The sequence below is a fragment of the Motacilla alba genome, chromosome 15, assembly GCF_015832195.1.
Source record: "Motacilla alba alba isolate MOTALB_02 chromosome 15, Motacilla_alba_V1.0_pri, whole genome shotgun sequence".
Taxonomy (NCBI): domain Eukaryota; kingdom Metazoa; phylum Chordata; class Aves; order Passeriformes; family Motacillidae; genus Motacilla; species Motacilla alba.
Window position 1 is genome coordinate 6,507,097 of NC_052030.1, and position 12,639 is coordinate 6,519,735.

The 12,639-nt window shown below is 38.2% G+C and overlaps 1 protein-coding gene across 2 annotated transcripts in view; it reads right to left on the reverse strand.

The window, feature by feature from the left end:
- The window catches only part of TXNRD2 (thioredoxin reductase 2), a 32,446-nt gene that overhangs the window by 18,845 nt on the left and 962 nt on the right, over window positions 1-12,639 (reverse strand). For both annotated transcript variants that reach the window (XM_038151916.1, XM_038151918.1), the window contains exons 2-11: window positions 12,359-12,424; window positions 11,608-11,664; window positions 10,860-11,004; window positions 10,468-10,542; window positions 9,541-9,619; window positions 8,552-8,614; window positions 8,125-8,195; window positions 4,638-4,657; window positions 4,176-4,267; window positions 2,692-2,866 (exon numbers count right to left, since the gene is read on the reverse strand). In XM_038151916.1, coding sequence (XP_038007844.1) covers window positions 2,692-2,866; window positions 4,176-4,267; window positions 4,638-4,657; window positions 8,125-8,195; window positions 8,552-8,614; window positions 9,541-9,619; window positions 10,468-10,542; window positions 10,860-11,004; window positions 11,608-11,664; window positions 12,359-12,424 — 843 coding nt within the window. The remainder of the gene's footprint in view (window positions 1-2,691; window positions 2,867-4,175; window positions 4,268-4,637; window positions 4,658-8,124; window positions 8,196-8,551; window positions 8,615-9,540; window positions 9,620-10,467; window positions 10,543-10,859; window positions 11,005-11,607; window positions 11,665-12,358; window positions 12,425-12,639) is intronic.

The following is a 12,639-nucleotide window of genomic DNA, read 5'->3' on the forward strand; positions in this document are numbered from 1 at the left end:
ATATTTCAGGAGAATTCTCTAGAAGCCAAAGACAGCACTAGTAAGACAGAAAGACATACAGAGCTGAACTGGAAAAATCAAATAAACATCAAGAACAAGCTCTTGCACTGAGATGGAATATAACAGTATGTAGTGCCTCAGCAAGGTATGATAGGTCCACGCGTTACCTACAAAGCTTTGGGCTGAAACTTTTAAATTAAATTAAAATGTATCAAAATGAGATTTCTTTTTCGCCCCTCAAATATTTTGATTAGTTCAAAAAAGCTGCTAGAAAAACAAAGGGAGCACTGTGCCTGCTTTTATTAGCTTATCCATATAAGCAGAAAATCACACATTGCAAAAGCAAAACAAAACTCGTCACAGAAACACAATCTGATTTTCTTTTTAAAGGGTTGACATTAAGAGATAGTACTGTAGCTTATTAAACTATGTCCCACTATCAGTAACTATTTTTAACATTATTAATTAAATCCTACTAAAATTCCATGAGGCACTGGCAAAAATTATGGAAATATGTACTATAATTTAGGCTACAATTAGTTAACAATAGCAGCTGCTTTTTAACCAACTCTACAAGCTGACTTGCTTCAATCAGTATTATAACTGGCACATCTGCAGACAGGAAATCCTCAACACCACTAAGTTTCCCAGCCTATTATCTGAGACACCTGGTGTGGGTGTGTTGATACAGAGCAAAACAATGAATCATATGGACTGCACACCAATTAACCAGCTTTAACTGTTAATGTGTTTAATCCTGAAGGGTGGAGTGCCAATTTGAACACTAAAAAAAAAGGCAACACAAAATCCTCACACTATTCATTTTGCTGTTCCTAAATATGGATTGTAACTCAAATCTATGACAAAAATTATAATACATGTAGCTCCCCTGTACTGAAATAATGAGTAGACTCATGTTACCACTGAATTGCAACAGTCTATCATGTAACCTTATTCCATTATAATTAACAGTAAACCAAGATTTTTTTTTTCTTATTTTTCAACTTAATAGCTCTTTTTTCCATCTTAGACAAAAGTAAACAAATTGACTTGACATTTGACATGTGTGCCTCCAACTCAGCGTACTTTTCATTGAACCACAGAATGGGTTGGGTTTTTTACCAGAAAGCTTAAGAAAAATCAAATACAGCACTTAGAAACCCACTTTTTGGAAACATTTTTAGCTCACCTCATGAATATTATTCTACAGTTTTCAGGACTGTTATGTGTCCAGATAGCATGAGCTTTTTTTGCTCTTGGCAAGCGCTAGTCTGTTTGATTTGTTCTGATGAGAATAATCCATTATTACAGGCTGCTTCCACAATTTGTAGAGCCCAAGGCACTTCTCAGAGAGTAGTAGTTACAGTAAGGAGAAGAAAACATTTGTCACAATGCACAACCTGCTCTCTGTTTGGAGTATTAGGAAGATATAAAGCTGACTTAACCAGGGAAATGGAACAACTGGACAGTAGATTAAATCCACTGGGCAAAATACGAAATGCTGTAAATGATCTGTTTCTGATCCTGTATTGGATCTATTCTACAACCACAAGAATTTAAATTTATGTTATAAACAAAAGAAAGAGTAATGCATTCCCACTACTCTAAACCAGAAGTGCCAGATAAAAAGAATATAAAGTAGTCAAGGGGATTGCTAAAGCTGCTAGTAAAACTGATTACTTGTCTGCATCAAAATGGATTTCTTGGGCAGTACGTTTAAGCCTATTTACTTTGTTTGCCAGATATCATCTGCCTGCCAAGTAACACTACTACCTTTAGCCATGCATTATTGATCTAGAATTCCAGATATTCACAAAGCTTTATAAGCACAAAAGACAAGTCTCCTACTCTGGTGGGCTTACAGCCCATTTGAACCAATAGAGAAACTGAGGACAGACTTGTCACAGCGACAAATGAGCAGCTTAGGGAGGCAACACTGAAGGAGTATTTTCATTCCTGTGGCCTGGAGCCTTGTACATAATTTAGTGTGTTAGTCCTTGCAGGAAGCAGCATTCGTCTCAAAGGAGGAAAAACCCAGATTTGATTCCCATTTCTGGTGATTATGCTCATAGACATTTATCACAGCATTCTTCTAAACCAATTTACTCTTAGTTGTCGTATGTCAGTTCCAAGGGGTCTGAGATATGTGAAAGTCCCTAACCAGATTTCAAAAAGCTATACAGTTTCAAGGTTCCCTGCAAGAGCTTGGGTTTTTAGAGACAGTTACTTCTCTTTCTCTGAATTGGATGACAGTTGCAGTAACAAACTTAAGCAGCACAGTCTAGAAAAAAAATCCTAGAAGAAATGGTGGCCTCTTAAACAGGATAAATACGCACTTACAGTGAATAGCTTCATGAATCAATCAAGAGTATGGACTTAGAGAACACTACCTGCAAACCAGAGTTTGCTGGAATTCATGTTCTTACTCTAGTAAAAGTGAGAAAGACTAGATGGTCTCCCATTTATTGCAGCTCATGCAAAAATAGTTACCACAGACTTCTTCTATTCATTGTAACTTCAATGTGTTTTTAGACTGTAAATGAACAAGTCAGGCATGCAAGAAAAGAATTAAACAACAATCAATGTCTAAGTCACTAAACATTTAAGGGGGGGCTGTTTGACCCCATGATGAGGTGACTTCACTTTCAGAATGAAAGCATTGCAAAGAAATGTTAAGATAATCATATTTACCTACTGCCCACATAACGGTGTCGAAAGAATCAGTTTCTTCTGTGTCCAGGTCAGCATTTTTCCAAGTGACTTGCAATCTGTCGCTCTCCAATTTTTCAACTTTAGTTGGGAAACATCTCTTTAAAAATTTTGTGCCATAAGATTCCATGTGCTCAGTTACTAAAGAAGCCATTTGCTGTTGAGTAGTGAAACAAATTTGTTTTTTGCTATATACATGACCTTTTCAATGTAAACCCCCCCTTCAGCTGGGTTCAGGAAACCCCAGTAAATACCTTGTGCATTTCACACATTCTTTATCACTTAGTTAACTCTTCACTGCTAACACATGATAATTTAGGGAGCCACTATGACCTGCAACTCCATTCCAAGAGGCAACTACACCTGAATACTCAAATTATTTTTAAAAAAATATAAGAGTATATTAATAAAATGGTTGCTTTTAAAGCATTTTTGTTGTTTACACAATCTAGAGCATATTCAATTTACCATTACTGTAATTAGAACTTTCTAATAGTTTGATGAAAATTAAATACTTCATAAAACAATGGAGAAAGATATTTCCTTTTGCCATAGCACCTGACATTTCTCTGCAATGACTATGAAACACTAAGGTTTAATGGAAAGTTCTAATACAAAAAAAAACCAAAACAAACAAACCACTTTTGTCCTAAGATCCTGTTTGAAATAGTACAAACTGAAGTAGTAAAATGTGGCATCAACAGGTTTATCCAAAGACATCAGTGCTCTTGACTGCAGGAACTCAGGTTGCACCTTGCCAGAGTGTGTTTATTACTTAAACGATATCATTACAAAACCATTCACATAGAACAACTTCCCACAAGCTCTCTCAGCTTACAAAACTTTATTTTCAAAGTTGATATTAACTAATATGAAGGCAACAGCAGGGTTATGTCTCTTCAGAAACATGAGAGCTCATTAATCAGTTTCCATCAGACTCAATGTGGCTGCAGACTGAACATAATTATTTTATCTCCATTAATACTTCATTAACTTTGGTATGGCCATTGTGCTCCTCCTGCCTACAGAGGATCAAGTTCTCAGAGCAAGCCCTACGGTGTTTGAGCAAGTGCTACACACACACATTCCCTGTTCCCTGCTTGCTCAGACCCCATGCTGTTACAGGTGTGGATTTCTTCAATGAGGAGTGTAAATCTCAAGAATTATTCTTATACAATGTTTTGAAAACTCATGGCATCACTTTCAAGGCATACAAGCCACTAGTTTTAAGGAAGCCACTCCAGGGTGGGAGAGGGTGACATGCAATCAGGAGCTGTCACTAGTGTCACTACCATGGGTGGTGTTTGTCACTGCCACTTAACAATACTCCTACCTCAAAACCCGTGCACATATTAGGAAATGTTTGGAGATGCAAACAACATTTTTTCTTTAGGAGATAAAAATAATAAAAATCTATCTTTAAATTTATTTGCCAGATAAGGAGATGTAAGATATTCTGTACTTGCCTGATCAAACCCACGAAGTGGGATACTTCTCATCATGACTGTAGTGTCCAATCCAATGCCTGTCAGAAAACCAGCACACTCAAGGGAAACATCTGGCAACACACCAGTTAAGCAAATGTAAACAACAAATTCGATAAACACAACATTTGAGTAGTATACAAGTGGGCTTTTCACTTGGGGATACCAAGTTCTCCTCACACAGACATCTTTAGCTTGCCTGTGTACATAGAATAAAATTTGGAAGTCCTATAGTTAACATAGTTAACACTGGATTTAAGATCCTGAGAATTTATCCTCAGCTGATCTTAATTTCCATGATGCTACTGCATAGGAAACTCTTACTATTCTCTTACCAACTCAACTATATGACATGAGCAGAGGAATTCTGAAAACTGAACTTTCATAGGAAAGACAGCTATGCTAGTTATAATCATAGCTCATCAGAGGCTTTTCAAAGGATACAGCTGGCTCCAACAACCAACCTGTTACAGAAAAGGAAGAAAAGAAGAAAGCAGTGGAATGAGCTTGTGCATATTTTTGCACAAACAGGAAAATAAAAATTTTGATGTGGGTGTCACATTTGCCAACTTCCAGTCAGCTGGGGGCCCCAAGTTAGCCAGAACTAGTGGTAAATGATGGAGGGTGGCTCAGTCAGCTCTTTCATCAGCTCCCTCAGCACCCTGGGGTGGATCCCATCTGGCCCCTTGGACTTGTGCATGTCCAAGGACTGTAGCAGTTTTCTAACCTAGTCCTCATGATTTATGGGGGCTTCATTCTGTTCCCTGTCCCCATCTTTCAGCTCAGGGGTTGGGTACCCACAGAACAACTGCTCTTACTATTAAGGACTGAGGCAAAGAAGGTATTAAGCAACTTAGCCTTTTCCTTATCCTTATTACTGTGCTTCTCCCCACCCACATGCAATGAAGGACAGGGATTCTCCTGAGCCCTCCTTTTGTTGCTACTGTATTTATAGAAACATTTTCATTGCCTTTCACAGCAGTAGCTAGATTAAGTTCTAATTGGGCTTTGGCCCCTCTAATTTTCTCCCTGCACAACCTTATGGCATCCTTGTGGTCCTCCCTCTTCTCCCAGGGGCATAAACACTCCTTTTTTCCCTGAGTTCCAGCCAAAACTCTCTATTCAGCCAGGCCAATCTTCTTCCCTGACAGCTCATCTTTCAGCACATGGGGATGGTCTATCAATTAGATTATGCCTTCCTATCAAGTAGATTACAGTTCCCAATGAAGATTTTATTAATTGCTAAATTTCATTTTGATTTATAACCATCTGCTTTTTAATCGTTGTATTTTTCCAAATATTTGCCCTTCCTGTCTTCAAACACTTGTGCATGATATTATAGAAAATGGGTTTAATAGATTTACTTGGACTGACATTTACCAAATATATCCATTTTAGTTCTTAAATAAAACCCCAGCTCCCACTTCTCCCAATACTTCACACCCTTTCAATCAAGAATATAATTGAAATTGTCCATCAACACTTGCAATTTATGAGGTGTATCAGCTCTCCAGCACAGCAGTTTCCATCTCTGTCCCCAGTTGATCCCTACACTGCAGCAGTTCCTCTCTCTCCTGACCACATCCTCAGTTCCCTACATTTGCTGGGTAAAAAGGCAGAATGCTCAGTCCCTATTCTGCAGGTAAAAGCAGCTCCAGCCAGGCAGCCATTAACACTCAGCTGCTGGACAGGCTGCACTTGCACACCTTTGCTGTTTATGTCTTATACAGACTTGTTAAAATCTCACCCTTTGGAGATGGCATCCCACACGGTATTTCCACTGACAACAAAGTATTTTGTTAGGTTTTTGAATGGGCTTGTGGCCTATGCCTTGCCCTAAACCAATCTGCAGCATCTCCCAGTTCTAACAGCAGTGCTTTTAAACTTCTGAGGAGCGCAGACATGGAGGCTGCAGCTCTGTAAGCCCCAGGGACTGCACAGTCAGTACAACACATGTTTTCTTACAAAAGGCTCCAGATAACATCTCTCTATCTTACAATAAAAACACACAACTTCTGAAGGTGTACAGAGAACAGGTTGAGTAAAAGTGATTAAAATCTGCTAGTCTGGGGTTTATGCTTGGCAAATAATTTAACATAATGGGAAATAATTTTTCCAGCATTAGGGCATCTGATTCATCTGTGAATGAATGATCACACCCTCATTAGCATGCAGCTCCTGGGAAGTGCTGCAAAAAGCCACATACTGAACATAAAGAAATATCTACTGGAGATTCACAGGGAAAAGAATGAGAATTTCTGTAATTTGGGCATATGTTTGCTCTTCTTTTTCATTAGATGAAAAATGGATGTCAGCTGGCACTTACTCATAGCATCAGCCCCTTATTATACACACTTTCTTGTACAAAACAGGGGTTCCTGGGCATTGTCAGAGTCTAAAAGAAAAGTCAGGAAAGCAAAACCTAACCTTGTTCACACCTGATAAATTTCTTACTCATTCTCAACACATTTCAAGGCATCTCTTCCATCTCAGTAGTGAGTTTCTTCCCCATGTTTGTATATCTATGGGACTTTTAAGTTGGTTAATGGCTTACTTAAAAAAAAAAAAAAAAAACAAAACAAAAAAAACCCCAAAAAAATCTGCAGGACTGACAGTTCTATAACCTCCAGGCATGTAATTTGTAGCTGAGATATGTACATTTGGAGAGGGAGAAAAGAAAGAATAACTACAACATAGCTCAGAGTAAAAACAAAAGGTGTTAAACTGAACCTTGGGAATATTTACAACAGAAACAAATCCGACAGAAACAAACCTTTAACAACTCCCTCCCTCATTTGCTAAGACAGAGCCTGATAAAGCACAGAAATGCTACTGTAGCCCCTGCAGGCTTATTTTGACTAAATCTCAGGAATGCAACATATAAACACTAGACTCCCACATTACACTGTTACAACTTGCATTGGCAGCAGCTGGACAAGAGCCACATTTTCAAAGAAACCTCTTACAAGGATAAATCTTATATTTTGGTTTGGGATTTTGTTGGGGTTTTTTTGGGGGAGTGGGTGTTGCTTTTCTTAAAAATAATTTCCTCACATAAATCATGCCTGCAACATTCTAGAGGTGACTGAAACACTACAAAAAACAACAAATTTATCTTCTTTCTAAAACTGCACCAAGAAGCCTCATTTTCCTATTTGAAGGTTAGCTTAACACAGTGCATTTTTTATAGCAGAAAGTCACTGCCATGAATGGCAACTATGTTTTTTGCACGAACACCAGTATTATAGCCCAAAGTGTCTTTTGCTTTTTCTAGAATTGCTCAATAGAGAAGACAAAAAGATAGCATTATCTGACTTTCTGGCTAGCAAATCTGCATTTCCTATCACAATTATCTTCATTGGGAAATTGCTCTGTAGCAGTGTTGACTTGGAATCTTATGGTGCTCTTTGCTGTAAAGAACAACCGTGGCATTTTAGTATTTCCATCAAAAGCGGTGTTTTAATATTTCAGTTAAACAATAGCTTCCAAAGCAAAAGTAACCCAAACGGTTTTTCGTATTTTCTTTTGTTATCAGAAGTGCCACAACTTAGGAGAAAGCAAAATTATGTTGGAGCTTCTCCTGTAATTGAGGAACGGGGACTGAGCAGCCCCCATGTGAGTTCATGCTGCCCTCTTGTGACGTGGGGTGTAATCGCTACAGCAAAACCTAACACGGTGAAAACGTTATTTAATCTGATTTTAGAAGGGAATTTCCTAAGAGGAGGAGGGGGAAGATCTATCAGTTACTAATGAAGTTTGGTAGTATGATATTGAGTTTGGTAGTATGATATTGCTGCATCGCAAAGCACATTTTCAGAAGGAAAACAGAAAAAAAATGGTGTACAAAAGGCAATTTTGAACATTTTTCACCCTGCTAGATAGAAAAGGTAGGAATGCCAGAATCTATTACAGCCATGGTAAGGTAACTTACGTTTTTCCAGGAGATTTCTTTAACCAGAATAGATCATCACTTGTGATTCCATACTCCAGCGCACCTGCAACCTATGATCACACAGGTGAATCTACAATGCAAACCCTGTCAGCAATAAAAGCTAATAGCAATTTGGGCTGTGTTGAGTAAAGTACAGACCAAGGGGAATATAGCTGGGGCTGCCAACTTCCAACCTGAATTATCCTATAGCTCTAAGCAACACCAACATAATGAATCAGAGCAAATTAGCTTTTTAGAAAAACATTTCCATAGGCAACATCCTTTATATAAAGACAATTTTTTTGTGTGTGTGACACAAGTACAAAAATCTCTCATATGTTGCCTTATTTTTACATTCTTTATCCTCCTTCACTGTGTCCTGCATCTCAGCAAAGCACTGGAGTTGTCAAATGGAAAGGTAACTTACATGCGTTGGGTATTTTGGTCTTCCTCCAGTAGCAATGACAATATTATCTGCAGTAACAACAATCTAAAACAAAAATGAAAAATCAAAATCAAGCATTTGAAATCCTTTTATCTGTCTTTGGATTTCATCTATATACAAATCAGTGATCAATGAGAAAACTGGCACTACCATCTGCTGTTTATGTGACATAATAATCAGCAATGCTTTAAAAAAAGGATAGAGATAAACTAATACCTGCAGAATTTCTCCTACCCATTCTCTACTAGGTTTTGTTTCAATATTAACCATGCAATTGCTCTTATGCTGTGCAAGATTCTGATGACTATTTGCAAGCAGTAGTTATGCACAAAGGACACTTTTAAAATCAATTTCTTGTCAGGATAAAACACACAGAGATCACAGCAGTAAAGCCTGCCTCAGGCCTGGAGTTAAGCTACCTCAAAAAGAAACTGTTTCTAGAAAATCCTAAGCACCTACCCCCAAAAACCTGACATTCAAGCTGATATTAATCAGTAACATTAAACAATTACCCTCAAAAAGGTGTTAAAAAGGCACGTTCAGGCAGCAATGGCCACCATTCCGTTATGTGACCCAGCTGTGCATTCACACTAATTGCCTCCCACACACAATTTGGTATTAGCGAGTTAATCACCCCTACAAATCACCTGAAGGAGGGAAACAGCTCAGAGCAACCTAATTCTCAGAACTTACATTTCTGTAAGCATCAGCATGACTGACCAATCAAACGAAAATCTTTTGTCTCAGCATTCCCACACGCAGAAAAAAGCAATAGCATCTAACAGGCCCGGCCAGGGACTCAGCAGGCACCAGTCAAGTTCACAAACAACTTCTCTAAGTGGGAAATGCAAATCTCACTCACTAAAACAATACTGAATACCTCAAGCAATTTGCAAAAGGACAATCTCGGTCCCAAATGACCTGAAATGTTCCAAGTGAACAACACTGCAGAAATCAGCACAGCAGCTCACCTCTTTACCTGCTTTTGTTAAACCACGGACTGTATGTGGATCAGAAAAACGTCCTTTTATGTTGAAATATTTCACCTTCCTGTTTAGAAGAAAACAGCATCAGCAAAGTACACTTAACAAGAATAGGTATGAAATAAATACAGAAAAGATAGGCAATTGTAAGTGCTAAAAAGGGTAGCAATCAGGCATAGAGCAGTAAAAGGAAGGAATCTCATTTCATAGGACTGTTTGCAGCTCTATCATAATTTGTCACTTAATTCTTGTGTCATACTTAACTCCTCTACACAGAAAAGTAACTTAACCTTGTCACAAACTTTGAGGTCAGGTTATTGACCTCTTCAAAAGACATTTTCTGTTAGCCATAGCATTACTATATTATCTATAGCATTTCTGGCACCATGCTCATTTGAGAACACACCAAAGTGACTCAGCAGGAGTAACAAGATTAAAATCTGTTAAATTTTCTATTATAATTTCTCTATAAAAGGAACTGCATGCTGAAAATCTTGGAACTATTTCTGCACTGAAAGCAAAAAAAAAAAATTCAAAAAATCTGCTGCTCTAACATAGTGTTAGCTGTGGGTTTGTATGGCATAGAAATTTTGGGGGACGAGATCAAAAGTATCTTAAGAATTCTTGACTGCTTCATATTAAGGCAAAACCTCTCCAGACTAAAGAGGGCATCACTACACTGCTAGAAAGCTTTTGTGTATGGTCAGTGTCAACTACTATTTCACCAAAAAGGAATATAGGAGAGGAAGAGACCACTTACATGGACAAGGGCACTTACAGACCCCAGAAGAAAGGACTTACAGACTCAAAATATTCGCTCTAGATAGAAACTTCAAAGACAATTCTGCAGTTCTACAAGGGCAAGAGCACCTCCTTGACTGTAGGGAGAAAGACAAACTTCAAAGCCTTATTTACTTTTCTTGTAGTTGCACTCTGTGTCCCCAGTTCAAGGATTTCACATAATTCTGAACACCTTGTGCCATCACGGACCTGTCACAAAACAAGAAACTGAACATGAAGTCATCACATTACAAATTCAGGTTATGCAACACAAAGATATAGGCAACTGCTGAAAATGAGGAATGAACCACAGTATTTTCTGTTGTGAAAGCAAATTATCACATCTAAATCAACATAATTTCTGCCCTGAGAAACCAGAAACTAGCTCTGTTTTTTAACAAGTACCAGGCTAAAATTTCACATGCAAAATTCACTTCCCTAACTGCCCCATAATAAACACCAACTGGGAAAAGGTTATTTTTATGCATTTGCAGCACACAGGAGCAGAGATAGGCAGCAGTCTTTACCAGGTATGATGAACAGGTTGGGATATATTCCAGCCATAGTGTTGGGCATCTTTAAGGGCACTCCCTAAAAGGGCTGCTTGATGCATGAGCTTTTTAGGAATGCAGCCAACATTCACACAAGTTCCGCCAAGTCCCCACGCGGTTCCTTGGGAAAAAAAAATAAATAAAGGAAAAAAAAAGTAAATGCATCAGATTAGTGTAAGAATGCAGTTGGGTCCATGTGAAGTAAAATGTTCTGTAACAACACAGTTTACTGTCTCCTACAGATCAGTTTATAACTTTCTTTGTGCTCATTTGTTTGATAAAAACCATCTCTGTATATTTTTCTTCTAAAATTCAAACCATCTCAAGATTTTTCTCAGCGCTCAGAAGACTCAGTAACTAAACAGTCACGTTTGCAGATCTCATTCTGAGCATTGTGCACGAGGAGCCCCAGCATGACACAATTAGTAATTTTTAGAAATTGTAAATAACATTTTGACAGAGGGAATATTCTCACTTATTTAAGTCCAAAGTCCACTATAAATGGTAGCATGAAGCACTGCTAACAAGCTTAATGTGCAGGGGAGCAGGCACAGCTAGTTCATCTTGGAGAGAACCAGCCATGGCACAAGCTGGGCTTAAGGACTTTTATTCCAAGCAAAACAGGCAGTGTGGCTTTGGACATTGCTGCCAGGAGCAACCTGCTCACCTGAGCAACTGAATTATATGCGTGTCCAATTATTACCCTGTCATTGCTCTTCCATACCTTGTGGGGAAGGTTCAACATAATCCAGAACAGCCACTTTTCTTCCAAACTGAGCAGCTTTAAACAAAGAAGCAAGGTAAGGTATTTAGAGGAAGGAGAAATACACAAACATAAACATTTTTAGTAGCACAGACACAGATAAAATATAGGAGATGGCAGCTGGTGTTTTTTTCTGTCTAACTGAAGTTACCAGACCAGAGAGTCAACCTGCCTATGTAGTCAGCAAATTCTCTGGAAGATGCTTAATAACCCAGACTGGGGCCTCCAGCTCCCAGTGACCCTAAAAATGCAATCTGACCTCAAATGATGTTTAAGAGCACTGTGGGTTGTTGAACATGCTACCCTGAGATACAAAGGGGGCAAGGTTCTCTACAGCAGTTAGATCTTGGAAACACTCTGAAGGTATTGTTGTTTTAACACATAAATGAGAATGGTATTTAAAAAAATACAGCATCTATGGAGGTACTCTGAATACTTTTACAACAGTGAAATTAAAGCTTATTAGTTTTTCCCACGACAAAAGAAGAAATATTTTTTAAAAGGTTAAGAGGAATGCCAAACAAGATCACACCATCTGAGGGTGTGAATCAATTTGCAGATTAACCATATGGAGCTAAGTTAATGATTAATGTGTAGGTACTGAGCATACTATGCTTTCTAAAAAGCTTTAAGATTATCAATAACATTTCCCTTAGTTTCCTTACACCCCACTGAAGTTAAACCAAAACTTCTGTTATTTATGCATACAAACCTTCTTTTGCACAAGCAAGGCCTCCAGACCCTCCACCAACGACCAGAAGATCATACTCATTCTTTCCTGTGAAGAGGACGTGAAAAAAAAGAATAGAAACAGACCAGGAAGATGGGAGAGGTATGTAAGAAGGACAATATCAGAGTACACCTATTTTCACAATTGATTATTGCTGATTTGGGTTTTCCTCACTTCACTCTAGTGCTGTGGTTTGTGCATTAAGCTATCTACTCTGGTTTTGTGAATTAAATACAGAAAATAAAGCACTACAAACTAAGTGA